General features: G+C 46.3%; 1 protein-coding gene across 5 annotated transcripts in view; it reads right to left on the reverse strand.

The window, feature by feature from the left end:
* GRAMD1B (GRAM domain containing 1B) overlaps window positions 1–23,150 on the reverse strand; it is a 136,173-nt gene that overhangs the window by 86,815 nt on the left and 26,208 nt on the right. Inside the window, exon 1 of one of the 5 annotated variants that reach the window (XM_063436249.1) lies at window positions 10,960–11,144. The exons of the other annotated variants lie outside the window; for them this stretch is intronic. Within the exon in view, the coding sequence (XP_063292319.1) occupies window positions 10,960–10,970 (11 nt within the window). The 5' untranslated portion in view covers window positions 10,971–11,144. Of the gene's footprint in view, window positions 1–10,959; window positions 11,145–23,150 lie in introns of those variants that run through there. 5 annotated transcript variants of the gene reach the window in all.

Here is a 23,150-nt window from a genome sequence, read left to right on the forward strand (position 1 = left end):
CCTGCATCATCAACACACTCACCCTGCATCATCAACACACTCACCCTGCACACCCTGCATCCTCTACACACTCACCCTGCATCCTCTACACACTCACCCTGCATCCTCTACACACTCACCCTGCATCCTCTACACACTCACCCTGCATCCTCTACACACTCACCCTGCATCCTCTACACACTCACCCTGCATCCTCTACACACTCACCCTGCATCCTCTACACACTCACCCTGCATCCTCTACACACTCACCCTGCATCCTCTACACACTCACCCTGCACACACTGCATCCTCTACACACTCACCCTGCACACACTGCATCCTCTACACACTCACCCTGCATCATCAACACACTCACCCTGCATCATCAACACACTCACCCTATCGTCTACACACTCACCCTATCGTCTACACACTCACCCTACACACACTGCATCCTCTACACACTCACCCTGCACACACTGCATCCTCTACACACTCACCCTGCATCATCAACACACTCACCCTGCATCATCAACACACTCACCCTGCATCATCAACACACTCACCCTGCACACACTGCATCATCAACACACTCACCCTGCACACACTGCATCCTCTACACACTCACCCTGCATCATCAACACACTCACCCTGCACACCCTGCATCCTCTACACACTCACCCTGCATCCTCTACACACTCACCCTGCACACCCTGCATCCTCTACACACTCACCCTGCACACACTGCATCCTCTACACACTCACCCTGCATCATCAACACACTCACCCTGCACACACTGCATCCTCTACACACTCACCCTGCATCATCAACACACTCACCCTATCCTCTACACACTCACCCTGCATCATCAACACACTCACCCTGCATCCTCTACACACTCACCCTGCATCCTCTACACACTCACCCTACACACACTGCATCCTCTAAACACTCACCCTACACACACTGCATCCTCAACACACTCACCCTGCATCATCAACACACTCACCCTGCACACCCTGCATCCTCTACACACTCACCCTGCACACCCTGCATCATCAACACACTCACCCTGCACACCCTGCATCCTCTACACACTCACCCTGCACACCCTGCATCATCAACACACTCACCCTGCACACACTCACCCTGCATCCTCTACACACTCACCCTGCACACACTGCATCATCAACACACTCACCCTGCACACACTGCATCCTCTACACACTCACCCTGCATCATCAACACACTCACCTTGCACACCCTGCATCCTCTACACACTCACCTTGCACACCCTGCATCCTCTACACACTCACCCTGCACACCCTGCATCCTCTACACACTCACCCTGCACACCCTGCATCCTCTACACACTCACCCTGCACACCCTGCATCCTCTACACACTCACCTTGCACACCCTGCATCCTCTACACACTCACCTTGCACACCCTGCATCCTCTACACACTCACCCTGCACACCCTTCATCCTCTACACACTCACCCTGCATCATCAACACACTCACCCTGCACACCCTGCATCCTCTACACACTCACCCTGCATCCTCTACACACTCACCTTGCACACCCTGCATCCTCTACACACTCACCTTGCACACCCTGCATCCTCTACACACTCACCTTGCACACCCTGCATCCTCTACACACTCACCCTGCACACCCTGCATCCTCTACACACTCACCCTGCATCATCAACACACTCACCCTGCATCATCAACACACTCACCCTGCACACCCTGCATCCTCTACACACTCACCCTGCACACCCTGCATCCTCTACACACTCACCCTGCACACCCTGCATACCCTGCATCCTCTACACACTCACCCTGCATCATCAACACACTCACCCTGCACACCCTGCATCCTCTACACACTCACCCTGCACACCCTGCATCATCAACACACTCACCCTGCACACCCTGCATCCTCTACACACTCACCCTGCACACCCTGCATCATCAACACACTCACCCTGCACACCCTGCATCCTCTACACACTCACCCTGCACACCCTGCATCCTCTACACACTCACCCTGCACACCCTGCATCCTCTACACACTCACCCTGCATCATCAACACACTCACCCTGCACACACTGCATCCTCTACACACTCACCCTGCATCATCAACACACTCACCCTGCATCATCAACACACTCACCCTATCCTCTGCACACTCACCCTATCCTCTGCACACTCACCCTATCCTCTGCACACTCACCCTATCCTCTGCACACTCACCCTATCCTCTGCACACTCACCCTATCCTCTGCACACTCACCCTATCCTCTGCACACTCACCCTGCACACACTGCATCCTCAACACACTCACCCTGCATCCTCTACACACTCACCCTGCATCCTCTACACACTCACCCTGCATCCTCTACACACTCACCCTGCACACCCTGCATCCTCTACACACTCACCCTGCACACCCTGCATCCTCTACACACTCACCCTGCACACCCTGCATCCTCTACACACTCACCCTGCACACACTGCATCCTCTACACACTCACCCTGCATCATCAACACACTCACCCTATCCTCTGCACACTCACCCTATCCTCTGCACACTCACCCTATCCTCTGCACACTCACCCTATCCTCTGCACACTCACCCTATCCTCTACACACTCACCCTATCCTCTACACACTCACCCTATCCTCTACACACTCACCCTATCCTCTACACACTCACCCTATCCTCTACACACTCACCCTATCCTCTACACACTCACCCTATCCTCTACACACTCACCCTATCCTCTACACACTCACCCTATCCTCTACACACTCACCCTATCCTCTACACACTCACCCTATCCTCTACACACTCACCCTATCCTCTACACACTCACCCTATCCTCTACACACTCACCCTATCCTCTACACACTCACCCTATCCTCTACACACTCACCCTATCCTCTACACACTCACCCTATCCTCTACACACTCACCCTATCCTCTACACACTCACCCTATCCTCTACACACTCACCCTATCCTCTACACACTCACCCTGCACACACTGCATCCTCTACACACTCACCCTGCATCATCAACACACTCACCCTGCATCATCAACACACTCGCCCTGCACACACTGCATCTTCTACACACTCGCCCTGCACACACTGCATCTTCTACACACTCGCCCTGCACACACTGCATCTTCTACACACTCGCCCTGCACACACTGCATCTTCTACACACTCGCCCTGCACACACTGCATCGTCAACACACTCGCCCTGCACACACTGCATCGTCAACACACTCGCCCTGCACACACTGCATCGTCAACACACTCGCCCTGCACACACTGCATCTTCTACACACTCGCCCTGCACACACTGCATCGTCAACACACTCGCCCTGCACACACTGCATCGTCAACACACTCGCCCTGCACACACTGCATAGTCAACACACTCGCCCTGCACACACTGCATCTTCTACACACTCGCCCTGCACACACTGCATCTTCTACACACTCGCCCTGCACACACTGCATCTTCTACACACTCGCCCTGCACACACTGCATCTTCTACACACTCGCCCTGCACACACTGCATCTTCTACACACTCGCCCTGCACACACTGCATCTTCTACACACTCGCCCTGCACACACTGCATCTTCTACACACTCGCCCTGCACACACTGCATCTTCTACACACTCGCCCTGCACACACTGCATCTTCTACACACTCGCCCTGCACACACTGCATCTTCTACACACTCGCCCTGCACACACTGCATCTTCTACACACTCGCCCTGCACACACTGCATCTTCTACACACTCGCCCTGCACACACTGCATCTTCTACACACTCGCCCTGCACACACTGCATCTTCTACACACTCGCCCTGCACACACTGCATCTTCTACACACCCGCCCTGCGCACACTGCATCCTCTACACACTCGCCCTGCGCACACAGCTTCCTCTACGCACTCGCCCTGCGCACACAGCTTCCTCTACGCACACTCCTTCCGCTACACACTCCTTCCGCTACACACTCCTTCCGCTACACACTCCTTCCGCTACACACTCCTTCCGCTACACACTCCTTCCGCTACACACTCCTTCCGCTACACACGCCTTCCGCTACACACGCCTTCCGCTACACACGCCTTCCGCTACACACGCCTTCCGCTACACACGCCTTCCGCTACACACGCCTTCCTCTACACACGTCTTCCTCTACACACGCCTTCCTCTACACACGCCTTCCTCTACACACGCCTTCCTCTACACACGCCTTCCTCTACACACGCCTTCCTCTACACACGCCTTCCTCTACACACGCCTTCCTCTACACACGCCTTCCTCTACACACGCCTTCCTCAACACACTCGCCCTGCACACACTCCTTCCTCTACACACTCGCCCTGCACACACTCCTTCCTCTACACACTCGCCCTGCACACACTGCTTCCTCTACACACTCGCCCTGCACACACTCCTTCCTCTACACACTCGCCCTGCACACACTCCTTCCTCTACACACTCGCCCTGCACACACTGCTTCCTCTACACACTCGCCCTGCACACACTGCTTCCTCTACACCCTGACAGTCATAAAATTACACCCGCTCTCACACATTGCCACGCTGCACCCTGACACTCATAGCGCCCAGTCTTGTATGCATTAAAGGGACACTATAGTCAACAAAATAACTTTAGCTTAATGAAGCAGTTTGGGTGTATAGGTCATGCCCCTGTAGTTTCACTGCTCAATTCTCTGCAATTTAGTTTATACAGTCCTAGTCACACCTCCCTGCATGTGACTTACACAGCCTTCCTATACACTTCATGTAAATAACCTAGATATTGTAGGTTCCTGTATTGCACCGTCTGTTTACTCTAGAATGCCTCCTGTGTTTGATTAAAAGTCTGATTGAAATTGAAACAATTTTGTCATGCAGGCTGTGTCAGTCAAAGCCAGGGGGGGTGGCTAGGGCTGCATTAACAGAAACAAAAGTGATTTAGACTGCAGGTACATGTATTCCTGACCCTATGGTGTTAAATCCACCATTCAGGCAGCTTGCTCCCCCCTCCCCCCCAGCCACCTTCAGAAAAGGTGAAAATTCACTTTGTTTCCAGTGCCGCACGGTTCCGACGCTAGACCAGTCCCCGACCTGTCTCCTTGCTGACATCAAAATTGCAGTTTTTCAGGGAAAGCATTGGACTGGCTGAAATCGGCAAGGAGGCGGGGTCAAACACCATTTTAGACAGTCAGTACCTCTTCATAGAGTTGCATGGAATCAATGCATCTATAAGTAAAACTCAGTGTCCCCATGCAGAGCATGGATACGCTTAACGGCAGTGCTGCCTACTGTGCAGCACTGCCCCAGGAAGCACCTCCAGTGGCCATCTGAGGAGTGGCCACTTGGAGGTGTCCTAAGGGGGCATTGTAAACACTGCCTTTTTTTCTGAGAAGGCAGTGTTTGCATGAAAATGCCTGCATATAATGATTATACTCACCAGAACAACTACATTAAGCTGCAGTTGTTCTGGTGACTACAGTGTCCCTTCAATGCCTATAGTATCCCTATTCACGGACGGCTGGTTCATTCACGGAAGCTATGACATCAGAGAAAGTACCATGATGTACAAACAAGCATCATTTGTTTCTATACTGTTCTGTACTCAGAGTTTCTGGGTAATTATGGTTTTATTCACCGTATTAACTTCTGTAAAGTACATGAATAAACCGCAAACACGGAAGTTGCAGTATACAAAACCCCAACTTATCCTGGAACTTTTTGGGTGGAAAGTCTTGATTCGGAGCCCCTGTACTGCCGTCCCCAGTGCTCTTGTCTCCCAGCTTCAGGCGACACAGAGATACTCTATGTGCCCACAGGAAAAAAACTAGAAAACTAGATACAAAATCAGTTACAATGTAACATGTAATCATTATATTTACTGCCAGAGGCTCTAAGATTGTCATGACAAAAAATCCAATGTAAATACCTTCTAGTGCTAAATCCACATTGTCCATAAGTCATCACACCTCTGACTTTTTTTATTTATTTTTTTAACACATGGAACACCAAACTGACCACCCTTTTTAAAATTCACCATGAAGATGAAAAACAAAATTAAAAGCAAAACAATATGCTCAATTCTGGGTCCAGCATAAAGTGTATTCCCCACACTGTAGTGTTCCTTTAATATCGCCTGATTTTTGTCCTATTTGCTTAAAGGAAAGTCTTCACAATTAAACAAACTTATGGTGGTTCTACGAGCCTGCAGGGTATTATAATACAGTACATTAAAGACATTACGAACTCGCCATGCTTGCATAAGTTGCACTAAATGTTAGGCCAATTCATAGTATGAAGGGTCACAAAGACAGTTTAGTCTTTGGTAGTCTTATAAGGATCATATGTTTTTATATCTTTTAGATTGTAAGCTCATGAACCATCATGCCAATCACTTTTTAGAAAGTGCTATAAATTTCAGATATTACATTAATAGGTGTCTGGTTATTTCTGTATGGTTTATGTATATACACTATTGTCTGTTTTCTCTGAGTTGTACAGCTCTGTAGCATAGGTTAGAACTTTATAGGTATGGTAATACGAACTGTAAAAGATTCACAATTAACTGTTTGTTATCAACCACAGAGTTAAAAAAAAAAAAAAAAAGTATTACTGAAGACTGATGGACCTCCCGACTCCGCTTTATCCAACCACCCCCTCCCCCCAAAATCAGCCTTACCAGCCCCCCTTATCCAACAACCCCCCCTTATCAAAAAAAAACCCACCAAATCAGCCTCATCCAACAACCCCCACCAAATCAGCCTCATCCAACAACCCCCACCAAATCAGCCTCATCCAACAACCCCCACCAAATCAGCCTCCTCCAACAATCCCTACCCCACCAAATCAGCCTCATCCAACAACCCCTACCCCACCAAATCAGCCTCATCCAACAACCCTCCCCAAATCAGCCTCATCCAACAACCCCCACCAAATCAGCCTCATCCAACAACCCCCACCAAATCAGCCTCATCCAACAACCCCCACCAAATCAGCCTCATCCAACAACCCCCACCAAATCAGCCTCATCCAACAACCCCCACCAAATCAGCCTCATCCAACAATCCCCACCAAATCAGCCTCATTCAACAACCCCCACCAAATCAGCCTCCTCCAACAATCCCTACCCCACCAAATCAGCCTCATCCAACAATCCCTACCCCACCAAATCAGCCTCATCCAACAACCCCCACCAAATCAGCCTCCTCCAACAATCCCTACCCCACCAAATCAGCCTCATCCAACAATCCCTACCCCACCAAATCAGCCTCATCCAACAACCCCCACCCCACCAAATCAGCCTCATCCAACAACCCCCACCAAATCAGCCTCCTCCAACAATCCCTACCCCACCAAATCAGCCTCATCCAACAACCCCTACCCCACCAAATCAGCCTCATCCAACAACCCTCCCCAAATCAGCCTCATCCAACAACCCCCACCAAATCAGCCTCATCCAACAACCCCCACCAAATCAGCCTCCTCCAACAACCCCCACCAAATCAGCCGCCTCCAACAACCCCCACCAAATCAGCCGCCTCCAACAATCCCTACCCCACCAAATCAGCCTCCAACAATCCCTACCCCACCAAATCAGCCTCATCCAACAACCCCCACCAAATCAGCCTCATCCAACAACCCCCACCAAATCAGCCTCCTCCAACAATCCCTACCCCACCAAATCAGCCTCATCCAACAACCCCCACCAAATCAGCCTCATCCAACAACCCTCCCCAAATCAGCCTCATCCAACACCCCCCACCAAATCAGCCACATCCAACACCCCCCACCAAATCAGCCACATCCAACAACCCCCACCAAATCAGCCTCCTCCAACAACCCCCACCAAATCAGCCTCCTCCAACAACCCCCACCAAATCAGCCTCCTCCAACAACCCCCACCAAATCAGCCTCCTCCAACAACCCCCACCAAATCAGCCTCCTCCAACAACCCCCACCAAATCAGCCTCCTCCAACAACCCCCACCAAATCAGCCTCCTCCAACAACCCCCACCAAATCAGCCTCCTCCAACAACCCCCACCAAATCAGCCTCCTCCAACAACCCTCACCAAATCAGCCTCATCCAACACCCCCCACCAAATCAGCCTCATCCAACACCCCCCACCAAATCAGCCTCATCCAACACCCCCCACCAAATCAGCCTCATCCAACACCCCCCACCAAATCAGCCTCATCCAACACCCCCCACCAAATCAGCCTCATCCAACAACCCCCACCAAATCAGCCTCATCCAGCAACCCCCCACCAAATCAGCCTCATCCAGCAAGCCCCCCACCAAATCAGCCTCATCCAACAACCCCCCACCAAATCAGCCTCATCCAACAACCCCCACCAAATCAGCCACATCCAACAACCCCCACCAAATCAGCCTCACCCAACAACCCCCACCAAATCAGCCTCACCCAACAACCCTCCCCAAATCAACGTCATCCAACGACCCTCTCCAAATCAACCTCATCCAACGACCCTCTCCAAATCAACCTCATCCAACAACACTAACAAATCAGCCTCATCCAACAACCCCCCCAAATCAGCCTCATCCAACAACCCCCCCAAATCAGCCTCATCCAACAACCCCCCCCAAATCAGCCTCATCCAACAACCCCCCCAAATCAGCCTCATCCAACAACCCCCCCCAAATCAGCCTCATCCAACAACCCCCCCAAATCAGCCTCATCCAACAACCCCCCCCCAAATCAGCCTTATCCAACAACCCCCCCTCCCAAAATCAGCCTTATCCAACACCCCCCCCCCCCAAAAAAAATCAGCCTTATCCACCCCCACCCCCTCAAAAAAAATCAGCCTTATCCACCCCCACCCCCTCAATCAAAAAAGTACCCAATTGCAACCACCCCAAATACCATTAAGAACTTAAATTAAACAGATGAGGTTAATTCATTAAACTGGGATATACGTGAGAAGGGACAACGGAATTGTAAAATTAGCCATTTTAAAGTTTTTTGAGATGAATATTGTAATTTGCCAATTCATTTTCCAGAACTTCCAGTTTAGTCAATAATCCCCATCCGTGAACAGGCAGCAGTCAAACTGTAGAAAAAATAGCAGAGATGGTAAATGTATCCAATTTGGACATGCTGGTTTGAAATGTACAATTATTTCTTTGGTCACATTTCTGAAATTCATGTAATGAATAATAATACAAAGTGCATTTAAAAAAAAAAGCAGCTCATTAAAACAAGTAATTATAATGTATTTTTTTTATTAGTTCTATAGCAAAAATAATGCTAATTTCCCACCGGGCCTTATTCATTTAAACAGTGAAAGCAACGAAGAGAAAACGAATCTGAATAATCTATAACAACCCCCCAAATCAGCTTTATCCAACAACCCCCCCCTCCCAAATCAGCTTTATCCAACAACCCCCCCCCAAATCAGCTTTATCCAACAACCCCCCCAAATCAGCTTTATCCAACAACCCCCCCAAATCAGCTTTATCCAACAACCCCCCCAAATCAGCTTTATCCAACACCCCCCCCAAATCAGCTTTATCCAACAACCCCCCAAATCAGCTTTATCCAACAACCCCCCAAATCAGCTTTATCCAACAACCCCCCCAAATCAGCTTTATCCAACAACCCCCCCCCCAAATCGGCTTTATCCAACAACCCCCCCCCCCCCAAATCAGCTTTATCCAACAACCCCCCCAAATCAGCTTTATCCAACAACCCCCCCCCAAATCAGCTTTATCCAACAACCCCCCCCAAATCAGCTTTATCCAACAACCCCCCCCCCCCAAATCAGCTTTATCCAACAACCCCCCCCCCCAAATCAGCTTTATCCAACAACCCCCCCCCCAAATCAGCTTTATCCAACAACCCCCCCCTAATCAGCTTTATCCAACAACCCCCCCCAAATCAGGACAAAGAAAATTGTGCCACAAAATCTCTCATTACTTCTGTAAATGACAAATACCCTTCAAAGCATTGAAGAAATAATACAATTAAACAAATCTTAACAGAGATTGCGTTTCTTGGAACTCCAAATGTTTACAAACTACATTACCCATGATGCTATATTTACAAACATTAAGGGTGTCAACTTTAGCCACCGCTGATTTTAGGCCGTATTCACTAAAACGTCGGTTCAGATGAGCAGAAAAATAAACTCTAAGTTACATAGACCTTGGTCAAAAATCTCTGTATTCGTTGAGTTGTAGAATTCTTTTTCCTGGTTATAGTATATAGTACGAAATGATCGTATGACTGTTATGACACGTTCCGGAGAAGGTATTTTCCTAAATCACCCAATATATAGGAACTGCATTGCTAAAAGTGGCAGCTGGAAGAATCTCTCGTCAGACAGTTTTCTCTTGAAAAGTTGGGGGGGGGGGGGGGGGGCGTATTTTTTGAAAATTGTTTTCATATACATTACTTTTAATCTCATTTCTAAAGCAGTTTACAAATTCAAGCTAAATTAAAATCTAAGAAATCGTTCTGATTAAAATTGGCAAAAAGCAGAAAGGGCTGCACACAGTTTAGACAGACAAGTGACGGGAAACAATCTAACACATACACCCCGGCACAGGACTTAAATAGACAGAGGAACGGAAGAAAAGGTTAGACAGCGCTACTGCACTAGCGTCGATACACAGTCTAGTCTATGGACAGCTAACCCTTCCAATGCCACTTCACCCGCCTTCCTGGCACTGAATGTATTAAGTTCACTACTTCAGGAACACAGAGCAATAAGTGCAGCAGACAATTAACATGAAGTCCATACACAGGGATGCAAGGAACATTTCAAGGGGGAAGAGGGGGAGGTCAGACACCCTCCCCGCAAAGGTACAAGCACTCATCTGCACTAAGACAAAAAAAAAAAAAAAAGACTATAAATGAAACGTGAAGAGAGGAGTGAACCTGCAAGCCATGCTGCGTGCATCCCAAGCGCAGGTCGCAGAGCGTCTCTTCAGTCCATGCGTAGCGTCTGGCAGTGAACTCTCGCAGTTAGGGCTGCAGAAAACGAGGAACCAGAAGGTACTGCTCCCCCTCAGCCCATATCCAAAATCAGGGGAATAATGCTAGGGATGGGATTGAGGGGAGAAGGTGCTACAGGGCGATAGGTAGGACAGATTGGCACTTTATCTGCTTACCAGACAAGCCTGAACCCTTTCATTAGTGCAGCAAAGCTAGTCCGATGGGCACCGCTCTGCCAGCCCACTCATTACTGAGTCCGTTCCAGGGCATATTGAATAAATGAGGACGAGGTGATTGGGCAGGCTTGGCGGAGGCAATAACAGGGACAAGGGGAGCTTCATGTAAAAATTGCTGCTGCTATCTCCCCTTGTCCTTTGGCACTTCCTCTCCCTGTCTCGCTCTCCGTCTCCCACCAGCTCTGCTGAATTCAGCTTCTCTGCTGACAGCCTGAGCTGAGCATGTGCAGAATGGAGGGGGCAGAGGAAAGTAAAACAGAATTGGCATTCTTGCCAGACACACTGCCTCAGAGTGGGAGGGATGGAGAGCGGATCTGCAAAGTGAAGAGAGGAAATCTTTGGGGGGGGCACTGCATCATCCTCAAGACACCCTCCCTGTACGACAATGATTCCTAACCTTGGTGCCCAGGTGCTTGTGAACTATGATTCCCATCATGCACAGCCAGCCTATATGCATGGGAGGGATAGAGATCAGATCTGCAAAGTGAGAGGGAGGTACCACCCCACTCTAAAACAGTGATTACAAAGACTGGCACACCAGGTGTTAATGAACTACATTCCCCATGATGCTCAGCCAGTCAGTAGCGACATATGATTCACACAGATCTGCAGGACCAGGGTCAGCCATCAATAAAGTCAGTCATGGCTCCATCCCACACTCTGTCCCTCCAGTAATTATTAGAATTTAGGGTTTAGGATGCAGACAGCAGGTTCTCACTGCCCCTGTTCAACACACTGGACTCTTTGACAAAACAGGACTTTGGTTCCTCCGAGCAAGAAGCCAGCCTGTGTTCTGAGCCAGACGGACCAAGCCGGACATACAGCATGTAATTATATTCTCTGAGAATAGCCACTCACAGGAGGGACACTATATAACAAACACTATGCTTTCTGCAGTCAGCAATCTACAGGACAGGACATGTGTGTTTACAGCTAAATATATCGCTAATCTCGACATTAGCAAAATACACGGGCACTGCCGGTCTGACCAGGATTATAAGGGCTCGCCAGGGAATGGGCAAATTTATAGATTCTCACAATGCCGAGGTGAATGAGCAGATTCACAGGGAGTCTTGGTATGAATGGCCAGATTCACAGTGTCCTAGTATAAATGGGCAGATTCTCACAGTGCCGAGGTGAATGAGCAGATTTACGGGGAGTCTTGGTATGAATGGCCAGACTCACAGGATCTTTGTATAAATGGGCAGATTCTCATAGTTTTGGGGTGAATGGGGATATTCTCAAAGTTTTGGGGTGAATGGGGAGATTCTCACAGTGCAGAGGTGTATAGGCAGATTCACAGGGAGTCTTGGTATGAATGGCCAGACTCACAGGATCTTTGTATAAATGGGCAAATTCTCATAGTTTTGGGATGAATGAGCAGATTCACAGGGTTTTCGTATTAATTGGCTGAATTTCAAAACAAATCTGCCCTTTCACGCAGATATTCTCTTGAATCTTCATCTTAACTGTCTACAAATATTTAATGAGCGGCTCAATTAGTGTTTTCATACTAGTTGGTCAAAGTTTAAACAACTGCTTTAATAGTTACTGAATTATCCAAATGTTTCACAGGGCCAGGCTAGGTTCAAACTGTTGCTACATATTTAAACCAACTCAGCCCTGTCAAATGTTAACCCTTTAAGGTGGAATGGGTTAGGAGGAGACCTTTACATCAAGACATGCCAGGAACACCTGGGGTCTTAAAGGGGTTAAAAGCTTCCCAAAGTAAGGTGTCAGGAAGGTAACTCAACAAAGTGTCACCTGTACAAGTACTTCTAAAATGAATGTGATTCTTAAATGAAAAGTAAAAAAGTTTGCAAAAGCAGATGCATAAAAATAAAAAAAATATATATAGCAAAGATTATATAAAAAAAAAACACCTTACTAAAAAAGGGGAGGGGGGGTACAGCAATTCTGAAAGCAGCATCAGATCTGACCATCTGTTCTCCATGGCAGATGAGCGATCTCGGCCAATCAACTTTTCCTAATCTCCATCAGGTGACCTCACTCAGCTGTCACTCCGAGTCACCATCACTGTGTCAGCATCCCTGATCCGCTTGCATCCTGGGATACCCTGCACTCGTTCCGGACACGGCTGTGCGGTCAGAGCTGGCACGCCGAGCTCAGATTAGCCCTCGATAATGCCACTGTGGTTACCAGAAACATACAACTTAAATAATGACACTCGGCTGACAGCTTAACCCCATCAGTGCAAGGGGGAACCTAGAGCCACTCGTTAACGCAAGTTAAAAGCAACGGTGGAATATTTTAACAAGCTGTCTGCCATACAGAGATCCACAGATTCAGCACACACAATACGGGCCCTTAGGCAAAGCTGAGTCATTGATCTGTAGAGGAAATAAGGTTAATTAGGAGAGGCCCGGTGCTTGAATAAGATAAGGGAAAGGGGGGGATTCTGGGCCAAAATTCTAAGAGTGAAGCAAACGGCAGGAACATTCTATTGGTTTCTACGGTGACTGCTGCACTTTTAGAAATCTGTCCTCAAATGTTTTTTATACAGAATCTAGTCTTTAAATAGCAGAGCAATAAAGTTTATGATGCGCCCGAATATATATATATACACCGTATATACTCGAGTATATATATATATGTATTATTTTCCAGGCAGTTGGATATATACAGTCAGCGTGGGGCGTTTACGTTCGGCATAAACTATAAACCAGTAATGTGGTTGTGTGTCTGGCTACAATATATAGAAATGGTTGTGGTTTCAAAAATTCCAAGTATCTTTGGGCCATCCGTGTGGAAACCAAATAAATGCTGGGCGAACGGTCTTTCATTATAACCCCAGCTCCACTCAGGGAAATAATTCTATATTATCACAAAGGAGTCTATTTGTACAAAGGGATAACCAACTGTTTCAGCATGTTTTGTTTTGTTTTATTAACAATATTTTGTTGGGGGTGGGGGGTAGGAACCAGATTTCAGATATTTAAATTCCACCTGGTTCTTGTGACTTTTGTAGACATAATAGCATTGTTTGCACAACAATGTTACCATCTGATTCATTGTACATTCATGTCTATCATGGTTTCCTTTTTGTAAGTGATAACCTTTCATTAATACGCTCGGACAACAGCTATGTTGGTAAACGAAAGCATGGATTGTTTTGAATAATACTATACCTATACTGTGTCAATGTAGACAAACTGTAAGTCTGGCAATAGCAGGGTGAGAGTCTGCCACTCCTACAGCCAGCCGTCCAATGCAGTACTTGGCGTTACAGGCATGCAGAGCCTGCAGCACCAACTTTGGCATAAATAGAACGTTTAATCTGTATGTTCTATTTACTGGTGGCTTCATGAGCACCATCACACATACCACAACTTTGCAATCTAAAACAGGGATGTGAAGTGGGCAGAGTCTGGGGAGTCAGGTGTCCAAATAAATAGTGTCCATTTAGTTGTGGTGCTTTGGCACAGCCAAATCATTCAAAGCCACAAGGCTCTCGGCCTCACGGTGTGTCGCAAGAACATGTAAAACGTGTTGAAAGCTTACAATAAGTTGAATGGATAACAAGGAATCTAGATAAATAATTACGGTGTTGAGGGGGGTGGGTTTGGGTGATCGGGTTTCCTCTGTTTTTTTTTTTTCCTTTTCCCATCTATGGGTTCTTAGTATAACAATCACTAGAATAAGCTGTAATTGTTATGGTGTTTGGATGGCCCCTTTAAATCATTATCCCGATCATGATGATTACTTCAGTGATTTGAAGGGGTCATGGTGCCTCGAGTCTGTATGGGTAGCGTTTCGATGTGGAATGTTGCACATATCGATTTTAACCCCTTAGTTCCAGCCAGGCTAATGCCAATTCTAAGTAACTTTCTCCCCCCAACAGTGTGCCATTTATTAGCTGGGAGCGGTCAGCTGACTCTATTGACCAATGAATAGCGTCTTGAATACGCCAGATGCTCCGCAGAAAGCGAAAACGCGCCAGCGGATGAGCCTCAGAGCCCGGCTGGGACCCAAGTAAGAAGCCAAACCATTACAAAACGGTTTGCCCAATCATTGGAGGCCATGGTATATTCACTACGGTGGGCTGTAAACCTTCACTACAAATGTATTTTATACATGGCTTAGTTTTTAGATATTAATACAGGAAATGTTACCACTGGCTTCAAATTTGCCTTTAAAATAAAATAAAAATCACAGACAGGTCATTACATGGAAATCAGCCCCGATCCCTTGTGTGGGCACATTGTATATACCAGTTTTCCCCACATGCTTTGGCACCCTTTCAAGACTCTGTTTGTGCTCTAGAACCCTCCGTTCTGTGCTCAAGAATGCTCTGCAGGTGTCTGGCAAAAAGTCTCAGTATGTCCCACATGGTCATCATGCCGCTATGCCAGCTTGGTTGCAATAAGCAAATACAATATCTGGGCTTTACGCGATTATACCCAACATATTGCTGCCTTTCCAAACTAGCAAGTTAAAATACACAAAGTAAACTATTTCCAATAAGCCGTGTTCAGTTTGCCATAAATACGAGCAGTGGATGAGCCTGGGATAAAGGGCAGATGGAAAGGAATGTTACATGAAAGGTTTTAGCACAGCAAAGTGGGAATTATTATTTTTTTAACTTCCCAAGAACAACAGCTCCAGCCCCCGCCACGCATAAAAGGACAAATGATGACATTAGCAAATTGCAGGAGTCACATTACCCGGAGTTAGCAAAACCCAACCTTGTTTCTGTTGGAATCAGCAGAGCGTTAAATAAAGGCGGAATCGGCAAAATGATCCCACCACCAACACTACCACTCTGAATTCAGGGATAAACACACCACCATTAATAAGTATACATTTCCCAGTGGCATCAAAATATAAATATAGAATAAATGTCACACGTGCAGTAGTTCCATTTGCTACAAATCCCCATGCTGTGCAGCATCTGAAGTGAGCTCTCACAGAAAAGGAAGTGACTTCATTAATCCCCAGGAGCACGGCAAGGTTTTCTGAAAATTCAAACTGAAATGTTGGATTTTTTAAAGTAGCCGGATTACAACTCCCAAAACATAAGACATAGCACCATGTGCAGCTGTACACGAAGCACTGCATTATGGGAAGGAGGGGGCACACAGGGTGGGCTCATGGAATGAAAATACTTTATATTTTCTCTTCTATGAATCTTCCATTTTAGATTCTGAGAAATATACTAAATAAATATATAAAAAAACTCCCACCCACCCACCCACCCACAATAACTGAAACATAACCTATAAATTTCACCAAACGTGTCTGGAGTTCCCCTTTGAAAACAAGAAAAATGTGTAATTCCCAATCATTGTACTACAAAATAGCCAAACTTAGTGAACATCAGCGTGGTATATGTTCACAGCCCCCGGAAGATGGGACAGGGGTCCCAAACGAGGAATGCCTCATCAAATCCAGCACAATAACAATGTACACATTAAACAAATGGTCGCTTTAACAGGAGTTCTTCCTAAAAATGTTTTCTCTAAAGGGACATCTAAACACCATAACCACAACAGCTCATTGTAGAGGTTATTTTTTATTATTTTCTACCCTCAGAACTCTCAGCTAATCACTACCGTCCAGGTTAGATGGTATCTTGCTTGGAAATGGAAGCATTAATTACACCTGGTCGGTGCCGCTGTGGAGGGTGCAAACTACGGATACAGGAGAGATCCTGGATTCGGTCAAACTGCTTCAAACAATGTCAACAAAAATAAATTAAAGGCTTGATAAATTTGCTTGGAATCTAAGAGCCAGGTTTTTCAATGTCACAAATACAATTCTTAAAGGGACACTATAGTCACCAGAACCACTACAGCTTTATGTTGTTGTTTTGAAGTCTATAGCCTGTCCCTCCCCCCTTTTCAATGTAAACACTGCATTTTCAGACAAAAGGCTTTACATGACTGCCTACTAACACCTCAGATGGCTTACTAACACCTCAGATTGGCAGTCACTCAGATGGCCTATGAGGTGTTTCCTGGGTTAGTGCTACACAATGTGCAGCACTTCCGTTCAGCATCTCCACACTCTGCATGGAGGCACTTAATGCTTTCCATAGGGGTGCATTGATGAACGGGCTCACAAACCCCAGGAGTCAGAACAAGTTTTCCAGTCACCAGGGCGACCTAGCGCCTGAGATTTGTCGAGCCCTGAATTTAAAAAAAAATTAAAGAAAAGGAATGTGTGTGGATACATACTACCATAATCACAAGAGGCACTGGTTATAATACGTATTAACAAAATAACATGAAAAGCACATTTTTGAACAATTCTGCAGATAAGAGACTGTAATCAAAATTCTGAGTAAAATCGGCCATTGTAAATAGGAAGAAAGCAGACAAGATTGGCCTTTACCAAAATCTAAAGAGGTTTTACTGGTGAACCAAAAATTAAAACTGCAAACTTGTCAAAATGGAGCTAGAAAGATCATGTTATTCTATGTTATCCTTTTAATCCATTCCCATCTCTATGCCCTCAGCGTAAAGATACGGTCTATAATATACAGGAGCCATATATTGTTGTATGTGCACTTGCACCGCTTTATATGATACATTAATATTCTCCATGTAATGCTACATGTCACACTTTGTTAGCTGCATGTACAGCCACCCCCCCATCCACTACACGCACAGCCACCCCCCCATCCACTACACGCACAGCCACCCCCCCATCCACTACACGCACAGCCACCCCCCCATCCACTACACGCACAGCCACCCCCCCATCCACTACACGCACAGCCACCGCCACCCCCACCCCCCCATCCACTACACGCACAGCCACCCCCCCATCCACTACACGCACAGCCACCCCCCCATCCACTACACGCACAGCCACCCCCCCATCCACTACACGCACAGCCACCCCCCCCATCCACTACGCGCGCAGCCGCCGCCACCCCCCCCCCCCCATCCACTACGCGCGCCGCCGCCGCGTAGTGTGTTTTTTTTGGGGGGGGGGGGGGGGGATGGGAAGTTGTGTTTTTACCAAAACATTAAAGGATCACTATAGGGTCAGGAACACAAACATGTATAATTCTGCATGCTGTTAGACTCAGAAAAACAAGCAGTCTGCTGACATCATCAGAAGTGGTAGCCTGATCCAATCACAATGCTTCTCCATAGGATTGGCTGAGACTGACAAATAGGCAGATCAGGGGCAGAGCCAGCACAATTCAAACACAGCCCTGGCCAATCAGCATTTCCTCATAGAGATGAATTGAATCAATGAATCTCTATGAGGAAAGTTCAGTGTCTGCATGCAGAGGGAGGAGATACTGAATGTTTGGATGCATTTTAGGCAGCCATGACCCAGGAAGGATCTCTCACAGCCATCTGAGGAGTGGCCAGTGAAGTTATCACTAGGCTGTCATGTAAACACTGCATTTTCTCTGAAAAGACAGTGTTTACAGCAAAAAGCCTGAAGGTAATGATTCTACTCACCAGAACAAATTCAATAAGCTGTAGTTGTTCTGGTGACTATAGTGTTTCTTTAACACAGTTGTAAACGGTCTTGATTATTATTGAATTGTTTCTTAAAGTTACTCTCAAAGTGTCTCTGTCATTTGAATGGCTTTTTTCAAAACTATAACTTGATCAAAGTCCGGTTCCATCCAAGATAATTCTCCATCTGAATCCAACCAATCTTTAACAGAAAAGATAAATTTCAAGCGCACAGCTGAGGTTGGATGGATTAGGAATGCAGGAGTGAAACGTTTGTATTATTACATCACTGGCTAAAGGCCAGGCAATGGGATCTGGAATAAAATTTAATTGAGGGGGGTGGGGGAAAGGTTGGAACAAACAGAGTCTCCTTGCACCATAGCCACTGCAATAAGTTGAAGTAACAGAGGAACATGCAGTCATTATGGTGCTTAGATTTTCTCTAAAATAAAGTACATACTCAGGTGACAGAGCCACTTTAAAGATTGCACATTTGAATGTGAAATGTTGCTTGATGACAAGCATTGCAGGAGGTCATCTTGGTGTGGCAGTTATAGAGGCATGTGGGTGAACACAGATCAAGGATGTCCAGTCTTGTCCCCAGATTACTATTATCTCCATTTATATAGCGCCAACAGATTTCGTAGCGCTTTACAATAATCTGAGATGGCCACAACTCCAACATTTCATTGTGTGTCATGTGGTCAAACAAGGGCCAAGGCCGGACACCCTTGATCCGCCAGTGATGTGTCACCCAGCTCCCTGCCTTGCATACAGTCATTGGATTTCATTCAGAGGAAGAAGTCACTTACGTACAGGGAGCAGAGCAGCATTTCCATCCTACCTTTCCAGTAACCACATCAGCTGCCTCCATGGCGAGTGCTTGGCCTATCAGCAAACAATCATACCGAGAGAGAGAAACGCGTCAGAACCAAGTCACCAGCTCACGCTAACTGGCATGCCACCTGCTGGGTCAAATCTAGGGGCATGGCACTCACCCAAATTTCGTGGTGTAAGCAGAACAAGGATAAAGTTGGTGTGTTGGATTGTTAGAAATGCACAGGGGCACACAGAGTATTAATGGACATTTTCAAATGTTAGTGGGTAGGTACTGCAGGAAGAGAGACTTAAAGTAAAATATGTTTATCTGTGTAAGGGAAGCATTAGAAACAGCGCCTATTCACTCATGTGAACATCGTTCTAATTTCAGAGACTACATTACATAAACCTCAAGAGGATAATTTGTGTGAGATACATTAAAGTGTTTAATGCACAACTGTGCAGCGCTTAGTAGACGGTCACCCTGGTGGAGCTTGGACGCAGAGCAAGTTAGTGCAGAGTAAATTTGCAGAAGGCAAAAAAAAAATAAGGGGGGGGGGGGGCAGAAGGGTACTAGGAAAGCACAGAGAATGTGGAGGGTTTACAGCAGGATTTAAATTAATATTTGTGAGCAAGCTGCAATCCCTATATATTTAAAACGATTATATAAAAAAAAAAAAAAACGGCATGCAAAAGTTAAGATATCAAAATGGTTGAGTTCTGTAACAATACAGGATTAGAAGGATAATCTGTCTGTCATTTACTGAACTCTGATTTGATTACGTAATTCATTTTGAAATTTAATTTGCTGTGGTTTCTGAAAAAACAACTCGTGGGCCTGCGGTACTGGGCAGCAAGACTTATTGAAAAAGATTTGTACATCCCTGTAAATACTCAACAGGCTGAGTGTAATGGGAGTTGCATCCCAAATAAAATTCTCATTGCCGGCTATCTGTTCGGAATCCTTCAGATTCCCCATAATGTGCCTCCTTCTAATTTGCAGCTGTTGGCCCCGTGCGATACAGTGTTCTTTCAGCCCCCACCAAGTCTAGCTTTAATGTCATTAATAAGGCACAGAGGAGAACTGGCCCAATTACAGATCATGTGACATTTCACTTTGTGCACCGCTCGCATCTTGCAGTTTTAAACACTTCACACAGAAACAATTAGATGAGAGGCCACATTAACCATATGTATCTAGTACTTCTGTGTTCTGTGGAGGCAGGGAGGTGATCAGTGTGGCCCCCTTACCGTGCCATTATCATGCAACCCTATCATTTCACTATTGGCCACTTATACTGTAAGTTTTACCAGGCTACAGCAGTTCCTCCACATAATCTATTGTACTGACACGTTTCCTTTAAAATCTACCCCCCCGGGCTTTGATGTGACCTGTAATCTCAGCAGAACCCATAGTCTCCTATTCAGACCACTCAGCTTGTTATCGGACAGTTTGTAATTTTGCCCACAAGATGATGGAATGGAAATTCTTATGTACCACAAGCCCTTATCTCAGCTCAGACAAAAAAGACCAAATAACTGCCCACACGGTTTATCTATATTATAAGCAGAGTATGAGAGTGAAATAATCTGACGACTTGCACCTGGAGAACACACTCTGCAAGAACACACTCTGCCCTTCCTGGCTGAGGAGAATATTATGTGGTAAGATATGTGAGGCTACAATGTAAATGTGAGACTTGGCAGGTAAGTTCGATTTGCAGAGGTCCACTTCTATTTCAAAAACAGAATGCATTAAAAGGTTTGTCCTGTATTTGCAACAGAATACGATATCAAGCTTTTGTTCAATAATGGACAGATAAACGTATTCTTCATTAATTTTCTGCTGTTCACCAAATCCGCTGGAATCATTTTAGAAGTATTTACTATATTTTCAGTCTCGCAGTTTGCCTTTTCAATGCTTCCACTGGAAGGCTCTTCCAGGAATCTAAAACCATTTCTATATCTTTGTTCGTTCTAATTGCTTCCGTTGATAGGCTATTCCATGTGTCAAAATTTCTGCATCTCTGTTCGCGTCCTACTACTTCCATTGAGAGGCTATTCCAGGTATCTACTACCCTTCATCTAGTCCTCCTTCCTCCAACATTAATTATTGCATTTGGTGCCACTTGGGTGCCATGTGCAGGGTTAAACACCTGTCCTTTCTGGTTAACAAAGTGTTGGGAATAACAAAAGCCACAGTATGGGTGCAGTTTGGATAGTTGTCCAAGCGATAAGGAATAATCAGTCAATATCAAACCAGTTGTTTCTCGTGGTGTGTTTACTAATCAGCCACATTTCAAACAGGAGTGCAGTTGCCAGTCAGTTACATGAGGCAACAAGGGGTGATCGTGTGCGTATTGTGAAGGTTGTGTGGTGTGTTAGCATGTATCTGTCATTATGAAGACAGGCAGGGAGCCAGTATCCGCAACCAGAGCACTGTGATTGGTTGCTAGACAGAACAGGCATCCCAGCTCTGACTGAATTACAACCCCTATGAAGCACTGCCAGGCACATTTCTGGTAGATTATCAAAACTGCAGCTCTAGGGATATGGTCATCCCTGACCTAGAACATCGTTAAGGTTGCGGTTGACTGAGGCTGATAGGAACTGCAATGCATATCAAGGTTTGACCATCTCTAGGAGGGCACTGAGAGGAGCTGCAGGAAGACACAGGGGTTCAATTGTGCAATTTTGGTGCAGAGCTGAGGAGGAGGAAGTGGTCAGCCAGACCTGGGATACTGTGTGGGACAGGACGCTGCATGGAAGAGAATAGAAGGCAGGACAGGGCTGGGGGGTAGAGTAAAATAATGCACGTACAAGCAGAAAGCTGAATTTCAAAAAGTGCAAATTTCATTCAAACACACTCACCTTGACTTTCACTGTAAGGCACGAAAAAAAAAAAAAAAAAAAGCACTTGTTAGTAAAGCGTGTCATGAAGCAGGATGTATTCCCATTCTGACAAATCTAGGATGCTCACAGCATCTGCAGAAGCTGCTCAGCCTCCCAGAAACTCGCAATCCGATTGGTGGCTCACAGTGACTTCATCTAGCTACATTCATCACTGTAGACGCCTAGTCCCCAGCCCTGGGAATGCAGATCTCCTCTTGGCCTACTTACAGCACAATCAATAGCCTCCCAGAGAGCAGTTACAATGTTACCCATGGGTGTCATGGGAGGCAGCAATAAGCTTCAGCTCTGGCAGTCAAGCTGAGCATGGGTTGTTTTGGGGCAAATCATTCTGAAATAGGTGGGCAAAATACATCTCCTTCCTTAAGGGGTTTATTTACTAAACAACAAGTTGTGGCCAGCAGCAGCAGACCTGCAAAATTTAGAATGAAAAAAAATAATTCAATTGCAAAGAAATTTCCCAGTTTTCAGAACATATTCTTGTTTCACCACAACCTGGGGTTATTTACTAAACTGAAAATCATGGGGGAAAAAAAGCAACTTTATTTTATTGTTTTTACTCTGTGAATGGTCACTGGGATTGTAATGGCACATTCTAATGCTTAAACAGTAAAGTCACCCAGATCACTTCCTCTCTATGCACTGGGCAGGCCATTTTAACCCTTCAATGTCAAATGTTTACATTGCAGGGTTAAAGGGAGACTATAGTCACCAGAACAACTACAGC

Source organism: Pelobates fuscus, chromosome 11, assembly GCF_036172605.1.
Source record: "Pelobates fuscus isolate aPelFus1 chromosome 11, aPelFus1.pri, whole genome shotgun sequence".
NCBI lineage: Eukaryota > Metazoa > Chordata > Amphibia > Anura > Pelobatidae > Pelobates > Pelobates fuscus.